Source organism: Pipistrellus hanaki (genome assembly GCF_964339955.1).
Source record: "Pipistrellus hanaki genome assembly, chromosome: 4".
Taxonomy (NCBI): domain Eukaryota; kingdom Metazoa; phylum Chordata; class Mammalia; order Chiroptera; family Vespertilionidae; genus Pipistrellus; species Pipistrellus hanaki.
The window spans coordinates 37,162,501-37,190,000 of record NC_140506.1 but is presented as its reverse complement, the minus strand read 5'-3'; the positions used below and the strand labels follow the sequence as shown (position 1 = coordinate 37,190,000).

Below are 27,500 nucleotides of genomic sequence, written 5' to 3'. Positions count from 1 at the left end.
TCAACTCAATATACTCATTTAAAATATAGAAAAGTTACTGGTGGAGGGGCATTTTTAAAAACCAGTTCTCTAAATGATTCTGACAAATAACTGTCCAGGTTTGAGAGCCACTGAAATTCATTAGTGTTCAAGCTTAAGTACAATGAAAAAATACTATAGGTAAAGCAGAATTTTTTATGTTTTTCAGATCACAGACTAGCCATTGAAAATGTATACAAATAAACATTTGTACCATAGACCCATAGGTAGATTTTACAACACTAACATTCAGAAACGTAGTTTTCAACTAGGCATCAAATACCTTTATTATAATAGTTTCTTATTGCTGATGTAGCACATTACCACAAACATGGTGGCTTATAACAGTGTGAATTAATTATTTTGCAGTTCAGGAGGTCAGAAGCCCAAAATGGGACTCACTGAGCTAAAAGCAAGGTGTCAGCAAGGCTGTGCTCCTTTCTGGAAGCTCAGGGGGATAATCCTTTATTTCGTCTTTTCCAGCTCTTCAAGGCTGGCCACACCCTTTGGCTCAGGCTCCTTCCATCGTCACAGCCAGCAGTGAGCACTTGAGTTGTTCTCATACTGCATCACTCTGACACTGACTCCTGCCTCACTCTTTCTGTTATAAGATTCATATAATTACATGGCTCACCCAGATGATCCAGGAAAATTTTTCTGTCTCACATTTAGTTGCTTAATTCCCCTTTATCATGCATTATTACATATACATGGGTTCTATGGGTTGGGACATGGATACTTTTGGGAGGACATGATTTTGTATACCACTTCACCCATAGACCCTGTGGGGAGAGGAAGATGACTCATACTCATGCCTCACCTATCCAATTGCAGAGGAGAGGAAAGGTAGGGTCATGGCTTTTCTGGAGATCATTTTGATGCTGCGCCACACATAAAGGGGTACTCTTTGATCTTTGATGGCACCATGGCACTCACTATACCTACAATTCCAGTGGAGCCCTGCTATAGGGATTTTGCCAGCTGATGTTTTTAGATCAATCATATTATTTAAATTTCATATATTTATATTTTCCTCAAGCTATTTTTATGCTTTTTTAAAATCAGAATTTTTATTTAAAAATTTTATCAGTTTACACTTATTAGAATCAGAATTATAGTAGCATTTTTCATTGATTTACCTCAGTAGGGAATGGAAACAAACCTCAAATGACATGAATTTTATGCTGAGACTTTAAAATATTTTAAAACATTTTAAGTATATACTACTCTGAAATATAAATATAAGCACAAATAACTAACTTGTGCTATTAAGGCAGGAGAGAATTCAAAAGTTATTTAAATTTTTTAATTATGCAAAAATGTGCAAAGAAATTGTCTAGGCTTAGCACTTTATTTACATGGTGCATAAGAATAAGGTTAAATAATAATATGAAATCCATAAAATTAAATAACATGTAAATTAAACTATAAAAATGTGAAAATAGAATGTGAGTAATACAGTTGTGTGCTGGAAGTATGGTCAGAAAGAGGTGAATGAACAAATTGGGGTTTGAGCTGAGCATTGTATGATGGATGGTATTCGATATTTAACTAAACCATTACTTACGATTTAAGTAAATCAGGAACTAACCAGGGAGATCTATGTGCAAAGTTGATAAAGTAAGGGATGCACTAAAATTTAGAATTAAAATTGGAGGACTGTGCTTTTAGATTTTTTAAAAGGCTTATTATTTCATTAATATGCTATAGATCTAGGAATTCCTGTTCTTGAAATGACACTTTCTGAAAAGACCACAGATAAGAAGAAATGGAAATTGTTTACAAGCCTATGATTAGATCCCTCGGGGTAGTTCCTTTTTCTTTGGTATGTTATGTGAAGTGCACTGGCTGTCAGACTTAGGGCTTTAAACCAAACGGTTGACTTAATTTTTTCTTCCCTTAGCTTATTATGGGAGGAGCCTCAGAGCCCACTGCTGCCTCGCCGCAGAGTAAAGTGTAAAATGAGTGGAATAGGGGCAGAAACAACTTGTTCATTCAACTCTTTCTGACTATACTTCCAGATAGCAAGTGAGGAGCTGAAAGTTAGACTTTGCCATGAGTTAACTCAAGTAAAAGAGGATGGTAAGACTATATTCATGCCGCAGGTACTCTTGGAATGACTTAGCTCTGACTCCTTTCTTGTTTGGGTGATATCTTCAGTACACTCTTAGAGTAGACAAACAAATGACAAGGTGGGTGGGCAGTATCCTGTATAGAAATTGTACCGTGTTCTTAAAGAGTTGGATTTATTTCTGGACACCGACCTTTTAAAAAGCAATACATCATTCTCCATCCAACAAATGCCTGCCATGGCCAATAATATGTTGGCATGTCCATTTTCGGCTTATAGTACAAAATAAATGAAAGCCAAGGACATTACAATTGGGAGGGAAGGAGAACTATTATTTAAAAGGCTTTTGAATGATGTCACTATATATTCTTTTAACAACATCCTCTAAAAGCCTTTGGAAAAAAATAGTCCCTTCCTCCCTCTGTTGTTAACAAAGACCGTACTAGGGACCGCTCTTTAAAAGGCTGTTAAATGGTGATACTATATTTTTTAACATCAACCTCATTTAGAAACCTTTTAGAGAATAGTCCTGTTCACCCACAACTAACACAGAGAAAAAGAACATGGGGAAGGGATTGCTTTTTAAAGGCCTCTGGATGGTACTATCAATAAATACAGCACTATTGTTTTTTAAAGCCCTTCTCCATTGGTGATTCAGCTTTTTTATATGTATTTTTAACTTCCTGACCTTATTGTATATGACATTGGTGTTTTAACATTGACTGAAAATTCAATTTACTAATAATCTCAATAATGCCTTTTATTGAACAGCTTAAAAATCAATTTCAGAACTCAGTGAAACAGACAGGATATGTATAACTAGCCCCATTTTACAGAAGAGAAAAACAGAAGCTCAGTGAGGCTGTAGTTTAGCTGAGGTCTCACTAAGCATGTATGGCTGAGTTGAAACCATAACCAAGTTTCTTGACATATGGTATAGTACCCCAACCAGCTGCTTTAGATTGTATTCATTACTTTTTCTTTAAGGATAATTTTCATTTCTCCTTTCAATATGTTCAAATACTGAGTTAATTTCTTTTTCTTAGTATAAAAATGGAATTCTGTAAGTTTAGTAATAAAGATAGATATGTAGATGGTGGAGGTTTTATTAATACCATGATTCTGATAAAGTAAAGAAATATAAAATATCTCAAAGAATTGAGATATTATGATGTACAGACTTTTTCTGAGATTCCTTTTCTTTATGATGTATACTTACGAAATTATCATTTGAAATCCACTTTCAGGTTTCTAGCTTATTAAATAACTGATATTTTAATGATGATACTAATTTCCTTTTATTGGTTTGCTTTTGAAAGTTATTTTGTTGACTAAGGATACTGATTCATAATTAAGATCATATTCACAAAAATTCCTCGGTTATCATTAATATTTGGAAAGAAATAAATGCTGGTCCTTCCCACTTCCTATTCAGATCTCTGAAGGAGAGAAAAAAATCTCTCCACTTACTTGCATTACTGACCTTCATTTTTCTTAATCACAAGGAACATTTTGTGTATATTGAAAATCGAGTCATAGCTTATTGCTTGGCAGAAATGATGCTTAAAAATATTAAATTCCATCTTAATTCTATCACTATTTTTAACCTTATACTAATAAATGCAATCTTTAATAATAATGGAAGAAGAGTATTTTCATCAACAAAACACTTTCATATGCAGCATTTTTCTGAATCCTTATAAAACAGTCCTATAAATTAGGTAGTGTTACCCTTTATTTTACAAATTCAAGCTAAGATAAATTAGTTTTCTTCTTATCAAATAACTTGAATGCCTTCTAATTAAAATTTAGTGTTTTCTTTCTTACCACTGCCAACTCTAACTGCCTGACAAGAAGGAAGTATAGCCTTCCTTACTTCTGAAGAAAAATGCTCCATATGTCACTGTACAAAAATGTACAGTCTCAGAATACATGGGCCAGTGCTGAAGTATGAGCACCTAGGACCTAATTGCAGCACTTGATCCAGAAAAATTTAAGAATTTAATGAAAAGAAAGCTGAGTCATCAGAAGGCTTTGCTATCACAGACATGGACTCTAAAAAGGTTCCTGTGTAGTAAATCACATTCTTCTCCCCATGTCTACCTTCTCACTGATGCATTTAAAATATACATGCACAAATCAGGCAGAAATAAACAATAAGTGTGTGTGTGTGTGTGTGTGTGTGTGTGTGTGTGTGTGTGTACATGTGCTTGTGTGTTTCTGGTCTCGAAGGACCCATTTCCCCATCTTTGTTCTATGGCAGGAATTCCTCAGCAGCTATGGCACCTCTGATTGGCATCTATGATGTAAAAGGATCTTCTTCCCCTCTATCAGATTCAAGGAAAGCATCACTAACGAGTCCTGTTACTTGAAATTAAAGTAGCTGTAATAAAGCTGCCTTTCCAATTAGCGCATCATCTAAGATACTTTTTTCTTCCTCCAGGACTTCAGATGAGATCCATATCCCCCTGTCTCCTCACTACATTCCTTTAAATACAAGCAGCATGGCCAGTTTTTAGATGCAGTGGTCCCATAAGTAAAATATGTCAAACAACTAACAATTTCCCTCTTCCACATACTTGTTACATAGCCTAGCTTTTCCATTTGGATCTTGCTGTCCTATAGGAAGTATTCTCAGCATGACCTCCTGACTCAGAATGCTCTATAATTCTGTCTTGGACAAAATCATTATTTCCAGCAGGAGTGTTTATATGACGCTCCCAGCTGTTGTATCTAGGTCATTCCCTTAAATTTTTAAAAAATATATATATTTTTATTGATTTCATAGAGGAAGGGAAAGGGAGGGAGAAACATAAATATCAACGATGAGAGAAAATCATTGATTGGCTGCCTCCTGCATGTCGCCTACTGGGGATCAAGCCCACAACCCAGGCATCTGCCCTTGACCAGAATTGAACTTGGGAGCCTTTAGTCCACAGATGACACTCTGTCCACTCCAGTGGTCAGCAAACTCAGTCAACAGAGCCAAATATCAACAGTACAACAATTGAAATTTCTTATAAGAGCCAAAATTTTTAAACTTCTTCTAATGCCACTTCTTCAAAATAGACTCTCCCAGGCCATGGTATTTTGGGGAAGAGCCACACTCAAGGGGCCAAAGAGCCACATATGGCCACAGCACTAAACCAAACGAGCTAGGGTTAGGCCATTCCCTTTTTACCCTCATTTCCCTTGTTTTTATGAGGCCCATCCCATGTTACTATACCCTTCCCTTTCTTGTCATTCTCATTGGGGATATCTTCATCACTTATCATAGTCAGTGAAGATCTTGGTATCTTACATATCTCTCCACCCCACCACCATCCTGGGAGACTTCTATATACACATTAATAATTTGTGCAGTATGTCACAGCCTCTTGACCTGCTTAGTTTTCATACCTTTCCTGTACTGAATTGTAGCCACACATTCCTTTATTTTAATTCTGAAATCTTATTTTACTCCCTCACTCGTGCCTGTCATGTTCATCAGGCACTACTTCCCTCCAAATTTTCTTTTTATGTTTTGCCTAGATTTACAACAACCCTGGAGTAAGATGGTCATTTCCTCATTTCACAGTATGAACATTGAAGTCCCTAGAGTTTTGGGGTTTTTCAGTGTCCTAGGGGTTATGAGTTGCACTTTGATTTTTTTAAATCCTATACCAAGTAGTATGCTCAATACTATGGATTAAAGGTAGACTCATTTTCTATAATTTACTCAGTAAATAAGACAATACTGTAGCTTTCTGCATTACAGCTCTATCAGTTGAGAGATACATTTGGTTTTAAAAGTACTAATTTTAAGATGAAACTGTATCTCTGGTCATTCTTATAAGTCACATATCTAAACAGATATGTTATAAAGTAAATCAAACAAAGCTAGATACAAAGAGCATTTTATGTATTGCAGATCTTCATGTTTTTAAAGTTCAAAACCAGAATAGATTGAAAATACATAGAAGTGATTAAGCGACTAACTATGGATAAAAGCATAAAAGGCTGGAAAACATTGTTTCATAAAGATTTACATGGATATGTCAGCTTTGAAATCGTAATGCAGACATTGAACAAGGTTTATTCTTAGGCACCTACTTGATATTCTATGTTTTATTTTTCAATTCTCATTTAAATTTTATAATTCAATCATTTGGAGCAGCAATGTTCAAAAGAAGTTTTACAACTTTAATCTTAATAATCTCAAAAAAAAAGCAGACATGCTATGTCATAAAATAACTATTAGTGACTAGTTTGTATCCTATAAATCTAACTTGAGTTGATAATATGGTCCATTACCAGCTAACTGCACAGAGTATTTTTCATTTTACACTCTTCAGTTACTTTTTAGTGAAGTGTTAAAAAATATGAAGCTTTTCTCCTCTCTAAAATTGCACGCTGTCTGTCTGTTATTAGGGAGATAACAGCGCTTATAAATGTTTCAGTAAGCGCTAAGTAGACAGTTATGTGCACTCTCATTCCACGCTTATTTGCTTACTGTAATAAACTGATAAAATATGTGTGGTTTGTCTCTGTGTATCTACAGGCATCATGAGTCACATAGATTTCCTTTAGAAATAATGTTGTGTCTGCAAAATTGATTGGTTATTTTCATAAACCATCTAAAGGTACACAAACGAGTTTTATTATTTAAACATATGCTGTGTAAAGATTTGTAGAGGATTATCTCATTCTTACTTGATGCTTTTTGTTCGGTTAACTCCAGAAGGAGGCTTTTTATTTTAGAGTTATTACAGTTACTGAGCTAATTACCACCTCAAGGATCGTAGTGAGGATGGCCCATATCATTTACTTACAATGCAGCTAGATTTTTACTTCTTTGAACATTAGCGGTTAAATAATTAAATCAAAACTAATGTTTTCAAATATTGTCTTTTCTACTATCCTCTATACAAGTTTTAATATTTAATGGGAAATAATGCTGTTATGTAAAGCTAGATGTTTTGAGAATTAGTGTTTGTATCATCGAAGTCCTTCTAGCTAATGTTTTTCTTTGTGCATGCCTTCAAGAAATATGGTACTTGTTTTTTATTTTGTTTGTTTTTTTACATTCCTATATAATAAAAGGCTAATATGCAAATTGTCCCCTCCACCAGGAGTTTGACCAGGGGGAGGGGCTGGCCAGCCAACCACCCGAATCCCTCCTTCCCACCCCCTCCACCCCTCACTGGCCTGGCCCTGTTGACCCTTATTGGGGCGGGATGGCTGGACCCTACCCATGCATTAATTTGTTGACCGGGACGCTAGTTATATCAATATTTTCGTGCACGGGGACAGTGTCCCCTCAGCTCAGCCTGCACCCTCTCCAATCCGGAACCCTTCAGGGGATGTTCAACTCCCGGGGATTGGGCCTAAACCTACAGTCGGACATCCCTCTCACAATTCAGGACTGCTGGCTCCTAACTGCTTGCCTGCCTGCCTGCCTGATTGCTCCTAACTGCCCCCCTGCCAACCTGATCACCCCTAACTGCTTCTGCCTGATGGCCTGATGGCCCCCAGCAGCCCCCTGCCCCTGCTGGCCTTGTCACCCACGCAGGCTGCTGTTCAGTCATTTGGTTACCTTCACAAACCCCCCTGCTAGCCTGGTCGCCCCATGCAATCTGCTTTTCATTCATGTGGTCATCCCTCACTAACCCCCCTGCCGGCCTGGTTGCCCCATGCGGCCTGTGTTTAGTTGTCTGGCTGATTGTTTCGGTCATGATGGCCCTGGCTTTTTATATATTAGGATAGAAAATTTCCAGTTAGGTCATATCCTAAAACCAATGAATATTAATATTGGTAATCACCACCTATCATCACAGTATTCTCTGGAAGACTAATATTTTTAGAAACTGTTATAATTGAGCACTCAGCATCTAATAAAGTATAGTTATGACAAACACTAGAGGCATAGTATCTGCAAATCTCTGTAATCTTTAAAATAGTAAAATTATGCTTTGATTTGGAAAAGGGATACAATTATGTTTTATACATTGGACATAAAAATGGGGAATAAGTGGAGAGGCAGATCAATATCCTATATAATAAAAGGCTAATATGCAAATTGTTCCCTGGGGAGTTCAGCCTACCAGGAGTTCTACCACTCACTATGACATGTGCTGACCACCAGGGGGCAGTGTGGAACAAAGGAAGGCCCCAGCCAGCAGTTGGCAGCCAGGGGAAGGAAGGCCCTGTTTGGCCTTGATAACTGGCCAGGCCTAGGGACCCTACCCATGCATGAATTTTGGGTCTCTAGTAATAAATAAGAAAATTATATATTATTTTTAGCTGAACAGTGTGGCAAGACTACGGCCTCAAGCATTAGAGTTTTAAATCTCAGAATTTCAACCATTTAAGAGAGACTGGATTGACTTCCCAGGTCCTAAACCCATAAATCCTCAGAAAGGGACACACCAGGCCTTGTGCCCATTTCTGAACAAATTAACCGTGGCCAGATCATGAGGTGGCATGAGAGCATGCCAGGGTTATCAGGAACTGAACACAGCAAGGTTCCTAGAAGATGGTAGGGTGTGCTGAGCAGACAGTCCCATACTTACTGCTACAGGGTAAAATGCTGGGGAAAGAAGGCCAACATTTAGTCTCCAACCAAGTCAGAGCAACCCTGGCCATTGTATTCCTAATCTTCAGTGTCACAGAACTTACTTGGCACTTTCTTGTCAGCTGTCAGAACACATCATGATACTTCAGAAATCCATAGATACAATTAATCAGGTCATAACATGGACTTTTATAAAGGAAATCAAAAGAAAAAAAAATAGTTTCTACTCTGTAGTGTCTTTAGCAAAGCCACTAGCTCATATGGTGCCATTGTATAGATTCCAAAATGGCAACCCTTGATTGTAAGCTGGAATTTAAGCTCACATAACCTCATTCAGGTGTCACTGCATAGCTGTATATATATATGATAGCCCTACTAAGTGTTAATGTAGCTATTTGCAGTAAGTGGATCTGGGAATTATTGAGTGACCAAAAAAAGGGTGGGAGGTATTAAGAACTGTGAAGGGTATGAAATGTTACCTACTTGCAAGATAGGTTAGCTTGAGACAGTTTCACGGATACCTGTAGAGGACACAGGTCAGTTGATTACTCACAGCAATGCAGTGGCCTGTGTTGGCAGAATAACATCGTCTGTGCGGCTCCTCTGTGTTCTGGTTCCTACAGGGTGACATGATGAAGGCCAGATGGTGACTGCACGTGCCGTGGGTTCCTTTACACACGAGAGTAACCAGAGTATAGAAGATCCCAGTCTTCTATAAGGGGCTACTAGCAAACCTGTCTTACTTTTGCCCCAGAGAGAGGCATTTACTGTTTCCAAAGGCTGTTTGCTATACAAACATCCTTGGGAAAAAATGGTCAGGAGCAAAGTAGTTAATGCCTTTGTTCAAAAAACATGCAGAAATATAAGAGACCTATAGAGAATTGTTTCCTATTGACAGGGAAAGGGAGGGGAAAAGGAACATTGTGCCCCTAGAACAGGGGTCAGCATACTTTTTCTGTAAAGGGTCCAGATAGTAAATATGTTAGCTTTGCAGTGACTCAGCTCTACCATTGGACAGTAGCCATTGACAATATGTAAGTGAACAAGTATGGCTGTGCCAGTAAAACTCTATAAAATGTCATATTTGGGCTTGTGGGCTGTGTTTGCTGACCCCTGCCCAACATCAGTTTTGCTCAAACTTGTTAAATATCTACATTTTTTCTAAAACCTTCATTTTTACAATTCAAATCTAGGTCATTATGTAATTACCGTACAATGTGTGTGTGTATTTACATTTAAGAAATTTATTTATGTTTATTATGAAGTAGGAGAAGCCATTCACAATGTTTAGTATCTTAGAATATAAGCATCTACAGATCATATACATGTTTCTGGAGTATAGGTATCTAATCAGATGTACAAAATATTGAACTAAAATCTGTTCAAGTTTATTCACTGGATTTTTAGATTCACTTGTTGATAGATATGTATTTGTTGTTCATAATTTTTATCTTTACCTTTTTCTTTTTCCTCTTCTTAAAGAATACCCTTCGTCATTTCATATAATACTGGTTTGGTGGTGATGAACTCTTTTAGCTTTTTCTTATCTGTGAAGCTCTTTGTCTGCCCTTCAATTCTGAATGATAACTTTGCTGGGTAGAGTAATCTTGGTTATAGAGTACTTATTCATCACTTTAAATATTTCTTGCCACTCCCATCTGGCCTGCATAGTTTCTGTTGAGAAATCAGCTGACAATCGTATGGGTGCTCCTTTGTAGGTAACTAACTGTTTTTCTTTTTCTCTTGCTGCTTTTAATGTTCTTTCTTTATCTTTTGCCCTTGGCATTTTAATTATGATGTGTCTTGGTGTGGTCCTCTTTGGATTCCTTTTGTTTGAGGATCTCTGCGCTATTTCTTTCACCAGGTAGGGGAAGTTTTCTGTCATTATTTCTTCAAATAGGTTTTTAGTATCTTGCTCCCTCTCTTCTTCTGGCACCCCCATAATTCAGATGTTGGTACACTTGAAGTTGTCCCAGAGACTCCTTACACTATCTTCATATTTTTAGATTCTTTTTGCTTTTTGCTTTTACAGTTGAGTGTTTTTTGCTTTTTTTGTATTTCAAATCTTTGCCTTGATGCTTGCAATCCTCTAGTCTGCTGTTAGGTCTCTGTATAATATTTTTTATTTCGGTGAGTGTATCTTAATTTCTAGTTGGTCCTTTTTCATATCCTTGAGAGTCTTGCTAAATTTATCAGCCTTTTTTAGGAAATTCTTGAAAAACCTTATAACTGTGGTTTTGATCTCTATATCCAGTCATTTGCTTTCTTCCATTTCTTTCATTTGTGACCTGTTTATTTGTCGCCACATTTTGGCTGCTTCCCTGAGGTGATAGAACAGCTTTGTGTACTAGGTGTCCTATAGAGCCCAGTGGCTCAGCCTCCCCAGTTACCTAAGGTGGACACTCATGATGCACCCTTTGTGGGCTGTGTGCACAGTCTTGTTGTAGTTAAGCCTTGATTGTTGTTAGTATCACTAGGAAGAATTGACCTCCAGGCCAATTGTCTGTGAAGATCAGCTGTATCTATGATAGGAGAACTTCTATGCTGGAGACACCCTTAGGAGACAAGACTTGCAAAAGCCTCTGTGCTCAGCTTGGATAGGGTGAAATCTCAGGGTGGAGGAAACAACATTGGCTTCCTGTCAGCCCTGCCCTAAGATGCCCCTGTGTCTCCGTGTCCCGCGGTAATTGATGGAAGCATCTCTGAGAGAGAGCCGCCCTCGAGTTTTGCCTGCTGTCAGACAGTCCACTTTCTCACCCAAATGAGTCTGGGTCCCCAAAGTCTCTCCCAGAACTGGAGTTCAGCGCAGTCGGGAGCTTTTGTCTCCCTCCCACTTGAGAAAGCCAGCCACATACTCAGTTGCCATTTCTCTCCATGAGCGTGTCTCTATACCTCTGCCTTCTGCAGCTCCTCTGAGTCTCAGTGTGCTTTTCTCTTTCCTTCTAGTTATAGAAATTCCACTCAGCCAGCCTTCCTGTGGTTCTGGATAATCTCCATTTTGTCTTTTAGTTGTAGTTTTGAAATTGTTGTGTGAGGCAGCAGTTTAGGTGTTAACGTATGCCTCTAGCTTGTTTTTTGTTTTTGTTTTCCTTGCATATTTAATATCATCAGTCCATGGCATAGTGAACATGGTGAATAGATTAATATGTACTTTCACACTTATAATAGAAAACCTAGTTTGGGAGAGCTCTTGTTAGGAAATAGTTTTGATTAGGCTTGGTTAATTACAAATTGATTTTTTTTAATAAATTTTAAAAAAAGCTTGGCCATGTTTGGTCAAGCCACATGCACATGCAATACTTCAGCTTTGAGTGGAAAGATAGCCAGGACATGAGTTTAAAATGGATTATTTCTTCATTTACTATGCTGCCTCTGATTTCGCTCAAGATTGAGCAGAGAATTTAACTAAAGAAATCTAAAGTTCAATGGAAGGATAAAGAGATGATTAGGCAAGAAAATACTGAGCAGCAGAGGAAAGAGGAATGAGAGATGTTTTTGTTTTGCCAAATAATGTAATCATATTGTAGGGCTATAAGAAATAAAGCAATGTGGTACTGGGTTAACAGCTCAATCAAGGACCAAAATTATCTCCCAAGAACATAAATAATTAGAATGTTTGTACTTTAAGGTCATTGAGGAATGGCTACCATTAAATCATGTACAGGAGTTAGGGAAAATGTTTTGTTTTTTTTTTAAATATATTTTATTGATTTTTTACAGAGAGGAAGGGAGAGAGATAGAGAGCTAGAAACGTCGATGAGAGAGAAACATCGACCAGCCGCCTCTTGCACACTCCCTACCGGGGATGTGCCCGCAACCAAGGTACATGCCCTTGACTGGAATCGAACCTGGGACCTTTCAGTCCGCAGACCGACGCTCTACCACTGAGCCAAACTGGTTTCGGCAGAAAATGTTTTTTTTTAAATCATGTACATACTATTAGTTAAATATTTAGAGAAGAGTACTTCAATATGGAGTCAGAAGGCTACATCAGTTTCACTGAATAAAAAAAAAAAGAAAAGAAAAGAAAGCTCTAGAAGAAATAGAAGTGAAGAAGTTACCTGAACTCAAAGTAGGGAATATTTTTTTAACCATTAAAGCAAGGGAAGAAACCGCCTTAAAGAAGGTCATAGTCTTGCATTTATAGTGAAAGAAACTCAAGGTGAAAAAAGTTCAAGGACTCAGGATTGAAAATGAAGGTACAAAAATGTTCATTATTGGCAAATAAGACTATCTTACAGTTCAAAGGCCTGAGAACATCAACTGATAAGTTATTAAAATTAATTTAAAAATTAGCAAAATGTTCAAATATAGTGTACCTACAAAAAAACTTTACAAACTTAAAAAAATAAAGAATATATTTATATAACTTGTGATTCTCATTAGACATATTTTCAAAATATTTATATCTGCAGAGTACAGAAAAATTAAATTTGAAGAAATTTACAAAAAAATTATGACTTATCTATGTGTGTGACGTTCTGCTAATGTTTGTTATTGTGGTTTATGTAATACTTTAGGGAAAGCAAAGGTTAATGTTAGAAATTTTTCCGTATTTTCTAAGAATTATTATGTTTACTAATTCATTTTTTTCTCTTCTTTTTCCAACATACAATAGGTCAGTACTCCTGTCTTTGTACCAATGAAAACTCATGTGCTGCTTCATCGCATGAGTGGGAAAGGACTGGCTGCCCATTACTTCTTTTCAAGACAGCCTTGCATTTTTGGTGATAAGATGGTCTCTGTACAAGTAACACTGAATAATACTGCAGATCGAAAGATCGAAAATATCCACATCGGAGAAAAAAAACTTCCTACAGGCATGGAAATGCATGTTTTTAATCCAATAGGTGAGTATTCTCATTTAAAACTTGAACTGTATTTGATAATTAAATGTGTTCATTTTAAAAGTAAAGTAGAATACATATTATGTAATTGATATTAGCACACTCAGTTTATGTTTGTTTTTCCCCCTTTAAACCGAATTTATCATACAAAATAAATATAGAAAGCATTTCTTTGTCCTTAGTATTCACAGAAGGATAGGTTTGAAGAATCAAAATTGCCTCCTGCTTTACCTATCTGCATCACCTTCCTCCTGCCTCTCTACCGTAGTCTAATTCCTGATTTTAGACTATCTTTTTTTATTGCAATACCTGCCATTTCTCCTCTTCCCTGTTTCCTTTCACATCCCATAAACTGAAAAGTGAAGGGAGTGAAGAATGAAAGATTGTATACTATATTGCTTGTCTTCCTTTCCACATATACAATATATACTAGCCCAGAGTATATTACTGGTGTTTATACACATCATGTAAAACACACGCTATGGCAGTACTGGGTCTTTATTGCCACATGCTGCGTGGCCAGCAGTGCTGAGGGGCTGTCCCTCTGATGCAGCATGTGCTCCAGGTTACCTCAGTGACCCATACGTTATATTGTCTGACCAGATGTCATCTATTTCCATTTTTTAAGTACTGTATTAAAAATATACCTTTTAAAAATTAAGTGTAATAATTATATGTCTGTCTTTGAGTTTAAAATAGAATAATAATTAGAATGTCTGTCTCTATTTCTATTTTGCGTAAGTGGAGGCAGCATGAAAGTTTTGTTCAGAGAAGCTTCAGGCTCTCAGTTAAAAGTAATATAAGGTTATCCTGATCAGGGCATATGCATGGGTTGCAGGCTCGATTCAAAGTAGGAGGTGTGCAGGAGGCAGCCAATCCATGATTTTTTCTCATCATTGATGTTTTTATCTCTCTCTCCCTTTCCCTTCCTCTCTAAAATAAAAAAAAAAAAACACTTTTTAAAAGTAACTATGATTTCTATCATTGAATCCTTGAAATGTATAATCAGAAAGTTCCAAATACTTTCTTTTTATAAGTTTAGGTGAGCAAAGCCTTTTGACCAGACTGTGCCTTCTTTCTCATTATTTCACACTAGAGGCCCAGTGCATGAAATTTGTGCATGCAGGCGGGGGGAGGGGGGGAGTGTCCCTCAGTTCAGCCTGCACCCTCTCCAATCTGGGACCCCTGGAGGAATGTCCAACTGCCCGTTTAGGTCCAATCTAGGTAGGATCTAGGTAGGATGGGGCCTAAACGGGCAGTTGGACATCCCTCTCACAATCTAGGACTGCTGGCTCCCAACTGCACATTTTATGACTATAATGTTTCATTCATTTCATTGGCATTTATTGAATTACCCTCAAGATACAGAGTTCTTTCCCATGCAGTAGATATTTGTATATAATACTACCTAGTCTCTTTTATCGATAGATTAAAATGGAGTTACTCCAAAAACATCTTAAAACTGCAACAAAAAACAAGTACTGTATTTTCATGCTTTGTGAAATAAGGCAGCTAAGATAATTGTTTTATTTAATAAGCAAATATACATATAGTAAGGAACTCAGCATATTTCTTACTGTTTTTTAACTTTACTTATTTTTCCCATAAACCGTTTATCCCTTCTGTGCCCTCTTCCACCTCCTCCTACCCCACCTCTCCCCCACAGCAGATTTCTTATTTGTCATCAATCTATTTTATATTCATGTTTAATATGTGATGACTTTTGTCTGAATTTTACCCTGCCTTTAAAGTGTGAAACTGAATTCCTTGCAAGAATATTAGGCATAATGTGACATTTCCCCCAGAGAGACCAGTATATAAGAGATGTAAAACAGACACAAAGAGAGAATAGCCTTCGGCTGTTCAGTGACTGCGTTCAGTGACTATGTTAACAATTGACATGTTTGAGGTCAGCTAAGATTTCATTAGTTACTGTACAACTGTCACATCAAAGTAGATGGCATCTGTGTGATTTCATTTTTCATGATTAATGGTGTGGTGTAATAGAACCAGTGTTTCTCAGCCATTTCTATCTAACCCTCTCATGTATATAGTAGAGATCCAGAGAAGTATCCAAATAAAGACACCTGAATGGGTAGGCTTCTCCAATGTAGTGGGCTTCAAATATTATGAACATTCATTAAATGAATAATTTTATGCTGAGCACTTTGTTCCTGAAGTATTTATATAATAAAGCATACCATTGATCATGAGCTGTCCTTCAGGTTTAGCATGGCACTAAACTCCCACTTAATTATATCAAGACTGAAGACGATACCAAACTATGTCAAAGAGTGCTATCAACAAGACATTTTGAGAACTGTCACTTTGTCAAATGAAATACAGGGATACATGATTTGAGAGATCTAAATCATGTTATGGAGATGACAGCATATGCTAGTGTGGTATTCAGCTACACCAGACCCCAGTATATCATGGCACAGAACAAAGCAGTAGGATTCACTAAAGAATATTCTTGAACAGTGTGACTGATAGAGCTGTAAACTGATATATGTAGCTTTAGGAAATATGGGGGAAAGTATCATTATAATTATGTATTCTACAGAAATGCCTATTTGCCAAAGATTTTGGCAGCAAGTCTGGTACTTGAGCAGTATCCTGGTCAATGTTAAATTTACAAACTAATGAAATTCAGCATTAAACAAGTACCCTCTTATACCACGTAGTCTTCATTGAGACTATAATACATAAATATACTTTTTGATATAATAAGCTTATTGAATTCTTTTGTCCCATCTATACCATCTTCTCTGTCATTGTTAACATTTAATGGTAAATCGCATTACGAACAAGCCCTAGGTTAGTTACAGTCTACTGGATTAGAGTGTGTCTGCTAAAATATAACTACATCTATCTAGTAGTAAGGTATATAGAGAATAGATAAAGCTAAATATAAAGCTACAATATAGTGTGACTATACTTACACTGAAGACTTTTAGCAAAGTGGAAGTTAAAAGTCGATGGTTTTTATTTAAGTACTAGAGGCCTGGTGCACAGATTCATGCACCAGTGGGGTCCCTCAGCCTGGCCTGCACCCTCTTGCAATCCAGGACCCCTCAGAGGATGTTGGACTGCCAGTTTTGGTCCGATCCCTGCAGGCCAGGCCAAGGAATCTCACCGGTGCTCGAATCCGTGCACCAGGCTTCTAGTATGCATATAAGATCTTTGGTTAATCTCCTCCCCCCTTCCCTCTGAAATTCATCAGTCTCTTCCATGTTTCCGTGCCTATGCATTGAGCATCTTCCCATGGTGGTCAGTGCGCATTATGGCTAAGGGTCGAATGGTCGCTTAGGCTTTTATATGTTCTACAGGCCCAATGCACGAAGATGCGTGCAAGAATGGGCCTGCCTTCCCCTGGCTGCCGGCACCGCCTTGACTCCTGCCGGAGCCGCCTTTTCATCCCTGCCTGGAGCCACCTTTCTACCTTCCCATGTTGCCCAGAGGCCCGGAGCGGGTGGGCCAATGCCTGCATATACAAATTAACCTGCCATCTTCATTGGATTAATTTGCATACACACTCCTGATTGGCTGTTGGGGGTATCGTGAATGTACGGTCAATTTGCATCTTACTCTATTAGTGTAGATAGGTATAATATATGCATAAATATTTATACTAAGATATATATTTAAGATCTCCATTATTTTTCTAATGTACAGCCAGGCTTTGGAATCACAAAGAATAAAATTTTGTTACAGTTTTAAGTTTTATCATTGTCAACTGAAAAACATTAGTGTGATACTTACCTTACCAGTTGTTCCTATAATGCCAGTTGTTTTGGTTATTTTCTGAGTAGAACAAATTAATTTCTTCCAGTTTTGCTTTAATTTGCATTTCTAAATTTTTGTATTTTGATTTTTTTCCAGGAGAAATTTGAAACATTGTTTAAAATTTACTTTTTTATATCTAGATACATATTCCATAGTTTTAAATGCATAATTTCTTGAAAGCACCCATAGTTCATTATAGTTGTTTGACGCAAGACTAAATTTGTTTCCCTCTCATCTTCAATGCCTATAAAGATAATATTGTAAAACAGACATTCTCAGGATAAGATATGTTTCTGAAATGATATAATGTGTTCCTTGAAATATATGCAGAATTAAGTTGTAAAAAAGAAAACTTCCAAGCAGAATAGTGAAATTACTTTATAATTTGTTTTAATAGTCTTAGTTTGAAAGTGCTCTTATAAACCATCATTAAATTTGACCATTTTTTCCAAACCACAAGCATTATATAAGTTTTCAGTGTTTACTTTGCCTCATTTTCACCTCCTTCGTGTTTTCATGTCTAAATTATCTAATTTCCTAGAATCTCTTGAGCCTGAGGGATCCATTACTGTTTCAATGGGTATTGACTTCTGTGATTCCACTCAGACTGCCAGTTTCCAGTTGTGGTAAGTTTAATTGTTTTTTGTATTTTACATTTCCTATAAATCATAGCAGATCAAAACTTGGCTTCCAGCAACTTTTTTTCTTTGAGAGACAAAACATTTAAACAAATGTATCTTTCTTTGGCAATGGTTAGACTGACATGCAGTAGTTGTATAAATTGTGTACAATATATGTATGTTTAGTATTTGTTATACAACTAACCATTACAGATATATGTGTGATTGAAATTCACAGTTTGTTGGACAAAGTAAGAAGCTACTGCTAAATAATATTTTCACTTCTTTTAACTCTGCAGTTTTGGAACATTTAGGAGAAAATTGATGAGTAAAATTCGGGAGAAATAAAAAAACTTTAATAATATTACTGAATAGCCCAGAGAAGATATCTTTTTAAACATCTAATATGTTATCTTAAATTTCTTAAGTGGAGAATTATTGATTCTGTCAGTACTTAAAACCCACACATTTTTCTCTTTTTACTTTAATTTACAAACTATTTTGATAAAATTCAAAAGAACATTTATGCACTTGGCAAAGATTTCAAACAGGTGAATATTATTCAAAAGAGCTTTTTCTAGGATTGAGTTTTGTCATTATTGATTGTTTTTATATGTGTTACACATTTCTAGTGAAATCCAGGAACTATTAGCAATTAGTACAGTGTTTATATTCATGTATCTTTAAGAATTATCTTTGAACTCTTTTATATTTCCCTGGTCTAGGATATGATTTCTTATTTTGATTTGAGGTTGCTCTGCTTTTATTCTAAAAAGAATTGAGACATTTTATTTAAGTTTTAACTTGCTTACAGCAGTATTTGTTATGATAAAAAATCTCCGAGTTTAGGAAATAGACATTTTAAAATAAGTTTATATTTAAATATAGTCAGCCTTTCTATTTCATATGCCTTTTTATTTTTCCAGTAATTCAGACCTAATATTGTACCATTTATTGCTGAGAACCTGCAATGATGAATATAAGCAGTGTAGCATAACACATTGATTTTATGCAGATCATCACCTTTATGTTTTGGGAGGTCTGCTATATTAGTGATATATAAAAACTGATTACTTTTCCCAACATTGCTTAGTAATTGTTTATTATTTTTCTATTAGACAACACAGATCAATATTACTGAGCACAAGACTATGAGTAACATCACTCTAAATAGATTTGCCTCCAACGCCAGAGGTATATTCATTTTAATGATTTCGACAATGTGAGCCCAATGACAAAGCTCATGCACCAAGTTAGGGCAAAATTAAGAACTAAAATAATTTTTTTTATCAAGTTATCTAAAGAACATTTTATATTTCTATGTGACAAAGGGTGGTTTTTTAAAACTATGTTGTTGTTTTTTTACAAAGATTTCCTCTGTAGTCCTTTGGATGAGATTTGCATTTTGTCTTTCGCAATTAACTAAATATCTTTGAAGATAAATATGTAGGTAGTGTTTTATTCTTATCTTACATTGAAAAGTGTATATCAACAGTTTTTCTCAATTTCTCTTAAAAAACTAATTTTAGGAAAATGATAAATGCAATTTACAAAAATAGCCTTCGGTATTTTAAGCATGTACATTAATATGTTTTGCTGTTGTGAAGGTAAAAATTAATTATGTACTTCAGATTTTATTAAGCACATAAGGATACTAGATCAAAAATTATTTTGTGTGTATGGTCCAAAAAGAATACTTTGTCTTGGATCAAATGTAATTGATCCTGAAGCAGTGTAATCACAATTACTCACTTTCTTAATTGGCCTGCCCAAAATCAGAAAATGGAAACCGATCGACAGTGTTTAAATCAATAGCTTCATAGTAGTGCTAGTGGGGGTAGGGAGATAGTGGTAATGAGTAGATCAATTAGTCTTAGATGCCAATCACTGACTGTGCCTTTTGCATAGTAAATAGCACTTTTTGCTTAGTGATGTGGGCTGTATTAGTCTTGGTTCAATAAAAAGTGTGTGTGTGTGGGGGGGAGGGAGCAAGAATGGCTAATATTGAATTTTTTCTTGAAATACATTATATAAATCAATACATAAAATTATGGGTAATAAGAGCATATTTGATAAGAAGCCTTCAGAAATGTTGAGAACTTGGACTATAAGTCTTTCAGGTATACTTCTATTTATTAAAAGAAAGGCAACAAGAGTAAAATAGTCCTAATTTAGCTTCCAGAATCATTCTAAATCTATAGTTATATGACACATATAGATAGGTAGGTAGGTAGGTAGTTAGATAGATAATAAATAAAACTATCATATGAATCTATATAGTTATCCGGATACTTGTGTTAATGTCTCTTTTTGCTTTGCGTTTTAAATGGTCATCAAATTAAATTTTTTATTACATTTATTGAGATTGAAAATGTTCATAATATACAGAAATATATCTCTAAAAGTAGATGCACTGCATAAACAGTTCTTATCTTTGTGATCAGCAGATATTAATGTATTAGCTAGTATGAAAATAAGGTGATTTGACTCAAGTTAGAGGGCCGAGGTCTAACATCCACCCCTCTTTTAGACCAAAATCTATGAAAAAGGCAGAAAATACTATTTTCAAAAGAGAATGAGCATCAGAGAAAGAAAGCTATTAGCTGACCAGAAATTGTGAAGAATAGTTGGCACAATTTGACTTATTAGAAAGCAAATGAGAGCAGATAAACAATAACAGAGAAAATAAAAACCATGGAGCCAACACTCATGGCAGAAAAATTACTGCAATGGTAAGAACAAATCTGGCAGGATATCAAGCACAAAATGAACAAGTGAAAAGCAAAGTTAGGGTACAAAAGTTATTGGGAAATTAAAGAACTGCTTCCAACCTCCAGTTCTCCAACTTGACCCCTAGCAGCAGCCATATACACATTTAATTGCAATCCTAAGAATTGTACTATAAAGAAAGTGAGCTGCTTGCCAGGAAGGGTTTTGGTGTGGAAGGAACAGCAGGGTTTGAATTTGTGGGAAGGAGGTAGGGATGGTTTGAGATGAGATGAAACTCAGTTGTATTTAATAGAGTAATATTTTCAAGCCCTCTACCACTAGGGTAAATCCAATATTAGATCTGTTGATGGAGAGATAGGCCATTGCCTACCTGTCTTCCAATTTATTGAGCCCATGCCACCAGTCATTTCATCTACTTAAGAAAAGTCCAGCCCACCAGGAGAGAAGAGACTCATAGTGATACTAACACATGTAAATGCTAGAAGAAATTGACAAAGCTATGATAATAGTAATTTTAATAACTCATCAGAAAATGACAAATCAGAGAAAGATATGTAGATAGACATACAGGTATATATAGCTATATGTGTACACAAACACAAAATTTCAATAATTCGGTTATCAAGCCTGATCTAAGATATATGTTTCCAAATAATTCCTTGTTTTCTGAATACAGAAAATACACATTTTTTTAAAAGACAGAGAACGTACAAAAAAAGAGAATGAGAGAGGGAAATTATGGGCTGATGTGATTTTTTTAAAAAAAAAAGAAGGCACATAGAAAAGATTAGAAAAGAGAAAGGAGATAAAAACATATCTAATTTACAAAATAATATTATGTACACTTCTATACCAATAAATTGGAATATTTAGATGAAATGAATGGTTTCCTAGAAAAGTATAAAGTATGAATAAAAAAAAGGTTAAATGGTATCAGAACTTCAAAAAAGAAATACGCTATACATTATTTAAACTTTTCTAGAACAAAGAAAAAGAAGGGAAGCATCCATGTCATTCTGTAAGGCTAGTATCACCCTGATTTTAAAACCAAAAGGATAGCTCATGAATGTGCGTGCCACCTGTGGTTTAAACCCAAAGACTGGGCCATACAACTTACCTCTCTCTGCATAAAATATTGGAAGCATTCTCTTTTAAGTCAGAAAAGCAAAACAAGGTTACCTACTCTCAACACTATTTCCCATTATAATGGAAGTTCTACCTAATATGGGAAGACAAGTAAAAACAGAGGTATAAATCCTAGAAAGACAGAGATAAAATTATCATTTTATTTAACATAATTATCAACACAGAAATCATAATATCAACAGACAATCTATTTTTAAGCTAATGAGTTTAGAAATGTGTATGTGATTATATGAAAATCTTTAACATTTCTATAACCAGTTTTAAAATATGAATAAAATTCTTTACAAGAACAACAAATTTAACCCAGTGGTCCTCTAACTTTTTAATTGGGTACATTTATACAATTTACATTAAAACCTTTCTTCTGTGCACTCCCTATATGTATAAATGTATTCTACATTACATGTGTATATCTCTCTGTGCTAACATATGTATACTAAAATATGTACGTACAGGAAAAAAACAGAACTTCAAAAGGAATGAAAAAAAATATTTAGTAGTTTTTTTCTCAATGGATTTTCTTTGCCAGAGCAGACCCTTGAGCTTTCCACTTTGGAAAACACTGCTTTTCTCGGCCATTTGAAGCTGAAGCTTTATATGTAACACTAAATTAGTTCACTGTATGTATTTCATGTACATCTGCATATCTGTCTATTTACTTTTTCATCAGCCTTTACGTATTTCTCTTAGCCTTCCACTGCATTCATTGGGCGTGGTCCCAGCCTCAGTACTTCTGTCTTAACCACCCCTTCTCTACTGTTTTCAGAAGTTCCCTCCTCCATTCCAGGGCTGACCCGTTCACTTCACCCTTGTGCTCTTAATCCCAACCTCCTCTCCTCCTCTTAAGACCTGGCTTTATCAGGTGTGCCTTGTTTCTTCCTCCTCATGGTTCTTCCCCTCAGCCATTGAACATGCTCCGGTTTCCTGAAGCATTCTTCTCTGCCTCTGCCTCAGGGAGCTTCTGCTGCTTTTGACTGCCAATGTCCCCATTCGCCCTGCAACTCGCTGCATCCTGAGTTCCTCCTCCAATCTGTTCAGCCTTGCTCAGGTCAGCAGTTCCTCTTGCTGCCTCTTATTCCTTCCTGTAGTATCTGACACATACCTTTTCTCCCTGTTCACTCTTTCCCATTCTCTTCTGCAACTTGCCCTTCTTCCATTTTTACTTAAATGCAGGTCTTCCCCGGCCCTTTTTCTTGATATATCCCCTTTCCCTGTGTGATCTTAACTACTGATGAGGCTTCAGCTCTTTACTGTTTCACATGGGTTTCTTCCAAACTCATATATGCTGCCCTTGCCTCCTTCCTGAGTCTTATTTTGTATTTCCAGTGATCTGCTAAATATCTCTTCCTGAGTAACTCAGTGGTGCTCAAAATATAATACTGATACTCTCATATAATATAATATAATATAATATCCTAAAGCAAAGTAATTTTTTTAATCCCTCAAACTCTTCTTCAGTAGTTGTCATCATCCCAACGTTCACATTAGAAGGTTCACAGTCTCTTTCTCCCATCCATCACCAGATCTATCCCTTTAACTCTAAAATCCTCCCTTGTTCCCCATGCTCAGGGTTGCCCATCTAGGGAAATAGCTTTTATAGTGGAATATGAATATATATCAGACCTTGGAGTAGAATAAACCTGGGGTCAGGCCCCAGTGCTCACACACACACACACACACACACACACACACACACACACCCTGCCTAGACTACTAAATTAGATCCCTAACTGATCTACCTGCCTTGGGTTTCTCCTCTACTCATTGTCACCAGAGTTTCTGACATACAAATAGGATCATTTATTTTTCCTATGTCAAAAGTCCCTGTTGCTTCAAGAAACACGAAACACCTTTTTCCTAAGTTATATGAGTAAAGCCCTGGCTGCCTTGGCTCAGTGGATAGAGCATCAGCCCCTCTTGCATGGACTATGAACAGTCCTGGGTTTGATTCCAGTCAAGGACACATGCCTGGTTTGTGGGCTCCATCCCTAGTGGGGGGCATGCAGGAGGCAGCCGATCAATGATTCCATCTTATCATTAGTGTTTCTATATCTCTCTCCCTCTCACTTCCTCTCTGATACCAATAAAAAATATATTTTTTAAAAAGGTATGTGAGTAAAGAAGTCATACACTTTGTCATACAGATCAGGACACTAGAGAATGAAAAGTGTCATTAACCGAGAAGGACTCCCGGACAATCATCATAAGCTGTCGTGAGAGAACCAGGACTGATGGTTATGCTGTATCTGACACTCTTTACAGTGTGCCCAGCTGCAACTCTTGGCTCTCCACACTGCTCCCTGCTCCCAAAACACAGGTTTAGAATGTCTAGAAGGCCCCTCTCCCTCCTCTCAGAAATAGACACCCTCCACTTCCTGCAGAATTAATCAGCCCCTCTTGCATGGACTATAACCCTCCCCACATATCGCTAATGGAGCACTTACCATCCTGTCACAAACGCATCTCTCACTGGGTTTGTGAACTTCAAGGGCCAATCTCATTTGTCTTTAAATCCCATATACTTGCACAGTATAGGGGATCGAGTTTGTAGTCAGTACATTTTATCGAATTAATAAATAGGATTTGTTGTTTTGCCTTGGACAGTCCACATGTGGATAATTCAAAACATTCTTTTTATTATTCTAGACTTTACTCCATAAAAATATAAGCCAGCTTACAAAAACAAAATATAGCGTAAAATAAAAATGGATATCTTTTCTTTCTTTTTTCATATTACATTATGTGTCCCTACCCCACTTGTAATAGTTTCTTAACCAATGTTCAGTATTTCTTATCCGCAATCCCCACATCCCTAGCCACTTCCCCACTGGACCAGTTCTCACACAAGTGTAGAAGTCCTGTAGGGCTTTCCTGGTGCAAAGGAAGAGATTTGGTCAGCTTAATTATTCACTGCTCTTCCATCATCACTCTTTCTTCTTTGGTGGAATGTAAAAGTGGTCCCTGCAGATGCAGCTGTGTGGCAATCATGAGGATAAGAGCCAGCACACTAGCCGTGGTGGGAATGAAAGCCAGAGAAACCTGGGTCCCTGGCATCATCTTTAAGCCATTGAACCAGCCTTTGGCTGGTAACTCCAGGACCTGTTCAGTACTATACAGTAAGCTCCTATTTCCCAAGAAATTTTTAGTTGGATTCTTTGCTTATTTGCAGCCAAACACATTCCTAACTGATACTCTCATCAACCTACCTTTAAACATGTAACTTAAAATATTTTTAAAGTAGTATTAGTCATTTTTGTAGAGAGTAGTGTCAAGATTTAAATGAATACCTGCACTCAGTGTTGGTTTTTCTAGCTGTACAAAGAGAACGTTGCCTTTACTAAATTCTCCATATCTTGTACTTGGAAATAATAACTTTCACCACATGTTCATCAATAATGTCAGTAAATCACACTACTGGATAACAAGGGTTTTTGTTTCAAGAAAGCAGATTTGCAGATGAGGGATTATTTTCTTAGCACATATCTAAACACAGTATGGTCACTCCACTTTATTTATTAAAGACTAATCTAACACTTTAAAATAGAAATCTTAACCATTTAAAACAAAAACACTCCATGTTCTATACTGTAAACACAAAAAATAAAGATAAAACATTACTTTTCTACTCTGTGAGCCACATGAGTGTTCCTCTGGTAATACAGCATACCCTTGTTGTCTGCCTATATTTTTTAAGGTTCTATGTCAAGTGGTATATTTACTATAACTGCATAATTTTGGGGGGGGGGGAAAGTTTTCCAATTGAGTATTTCTCTGTAAATAGTGTTAAGAAATTTTTCAAGCCTTTTTAGCTGTGTTATTTAAACCAAGAATATCTTAATACTTTATGTATGCTGGCATATGCTTTAATGTATCCATTTAACTGCATAGTATTAAGAATGTTTAGTTACTAAATATTTAGTCAGCTTTTATGTGTTTTTCCCTTAGTACCAAGGATGATTGCTTCAATGTTAATATTCAGCCACCTGTTGGAGAACTGCTTTTACCTGTGGCCATGTCAGAGAAAGATTTTAAGAAAGAGCAAGGTGAGAGGTTACTATAGTTTACTAGGAACTGACATCCCAAATCATACGTGCTCCTCCTTCTGGCCGGTCTCTAAAATAAATTACCATGTATACACAGCTGTTAATAGATGTCAGTGCACAATTTTCCAATTTTTGGTAATGCTTTGCTTTTATAAAATAATCTTAAAAGTATATGTCTGTCTACATTCCTGACATGTGTGAAAATTGATTACTATGTATTTAAAATACTAAATTGATTCGTAATTAACTTTTCAATTCTGGGAGTTATGGTTTGTCAGCCTAATGATGTAGTCATGTATTTTTTGTATTAGTGAAAATGTCAGAAGTGTGGGACTTACCGAAGTTCTGTGACTATAAATGTTATATTTCTTTCACTGTCTTTCATGTCCTACTAATCTGTTTTTCCCTGTACACAGAGCACTTCGAAATGAAGTCCTAATTATAACATTAAATTACCTTCCTTTTCTTTTGACCTAATTCTATGCCAAAGAAATGGTGTGTTTGTACAAACTGTACAAAGTGTTGTCCAACACTTTAAAAGGTGCACCTAAAAAATATTTTCAGCAGAATGGAAATATAATATCTTGTGCTTGCCCCCGAGTCAAGCATACCCTCTAGTAAAAATAATTTTTTTTCATACATGAATAAGGGAAAATAAATGTCTGAATTTAAGTGTTTAATTAAGGATAGAATCTATAAATGAGCTTATTTAAATGATTCGGTCAGCAATTTTTGAAAGTGTATGGGAACCTAAGCTGTGTTTTTCTCTGGAGGGGTTATCAGACAAAAATCCCTTCATCTCGAGGTCACGAATTTGTGTTTGTCAAGCTTCCAGAAAGCATTAGGCACATACAAATGTCTGCACCTAAGGAGAAGGCCTGCATCCTGGCGGTCTGTCATGGCAGCGCCCAAGATTGTTGTACTATGAGTCTTTGCAAACCACAGTCTTAAAAAGACCTGTTGTAGGCTCTCTCAAAGACATTCTCACACAAGACTGTAAATGGTTAGTAATCTTTTTCTGCCTTATTTTTAAGGGATAAGAACGTGACTAAATTCACCTTTGCATTTGCTTTTCTTGGAAATTGATTATGCTATAGAAGAAAGTCATCTTCGTAATTTTGTTTTTCTATTGACAAATTGAATTGATTCTTACATTTGCTATTCTTATCCTTTGCTGGCTAAAGCCTGCCTCTCTGCTTTACACCTGCTCAGCAAACCAAGGTGAGTGGCACCCAAGTGACTGAAGAAGGCTTGGGCACCTTTGTTGTTAAAGGGATGTTCCTTTTCTTAGAAAAGTGCAGCTGAAATATATCTAGAGCAGCAAATTATCTTATGCCCTTTCTCTCCCTCGGCTTTGATATTTCGATCAAATTTTTTGTGCTCTGCTGTAACGGAGGGATTTTCCCCTGACTAGCCATACAGAACCGTAAATGCGTAGGAGAGGTGCGCTTGGAGAGCAGCTGCGGTCCTCTGTGGAGTTGTTGCCAAAATTCCTTTTTCTCCTGCCATTTTACTTCTGTGGTTGTTGATTATTTGTCTGAATAAATCTGGCAGCTGTTTGCTATGTTTAATAGAGCAGAAAGGCTACTCTGAATAAAGCTATTTGAAAATTTGTTTATATGAAGTATTTGTAAATCCTTGCAAGTCTCTTGGCATTTCTGTGTCATTTTTTCTGTCTTCCTG

At 36.4% G+C, this 27,500-nt stretch overlaps 1 protein-coding gene across 1 annotated transcript in view; it reads left to right on the top strand.

Annotated features, from left to right (window-relative positions):
- Window positions 1-27,500, top strand: part of AP3B1 (adaptor related protein complex 3 subunit beta 1) — a 180,623-nt gene that overhangs the window by 138,019 nt on the left and 15,104 nt on the right. The window contains exons 23-25 of the mRNA XM_084881262.1: window positions 13,261-13,492; window positions 17,820-17,904; window positions 25,720-25,817. Coding sequence (XP_084737388.1) covers window positions 13,261-13,492; window positions 17,820-17,904; window positions 25,720-25,817 — 415 coding nt within the window. The remainder of the gene's footprint in view (window positions 1-13,260; window positions 13,493-17,819; window positions 17,905-25,719; window positions 25,818-27,500) is intronic.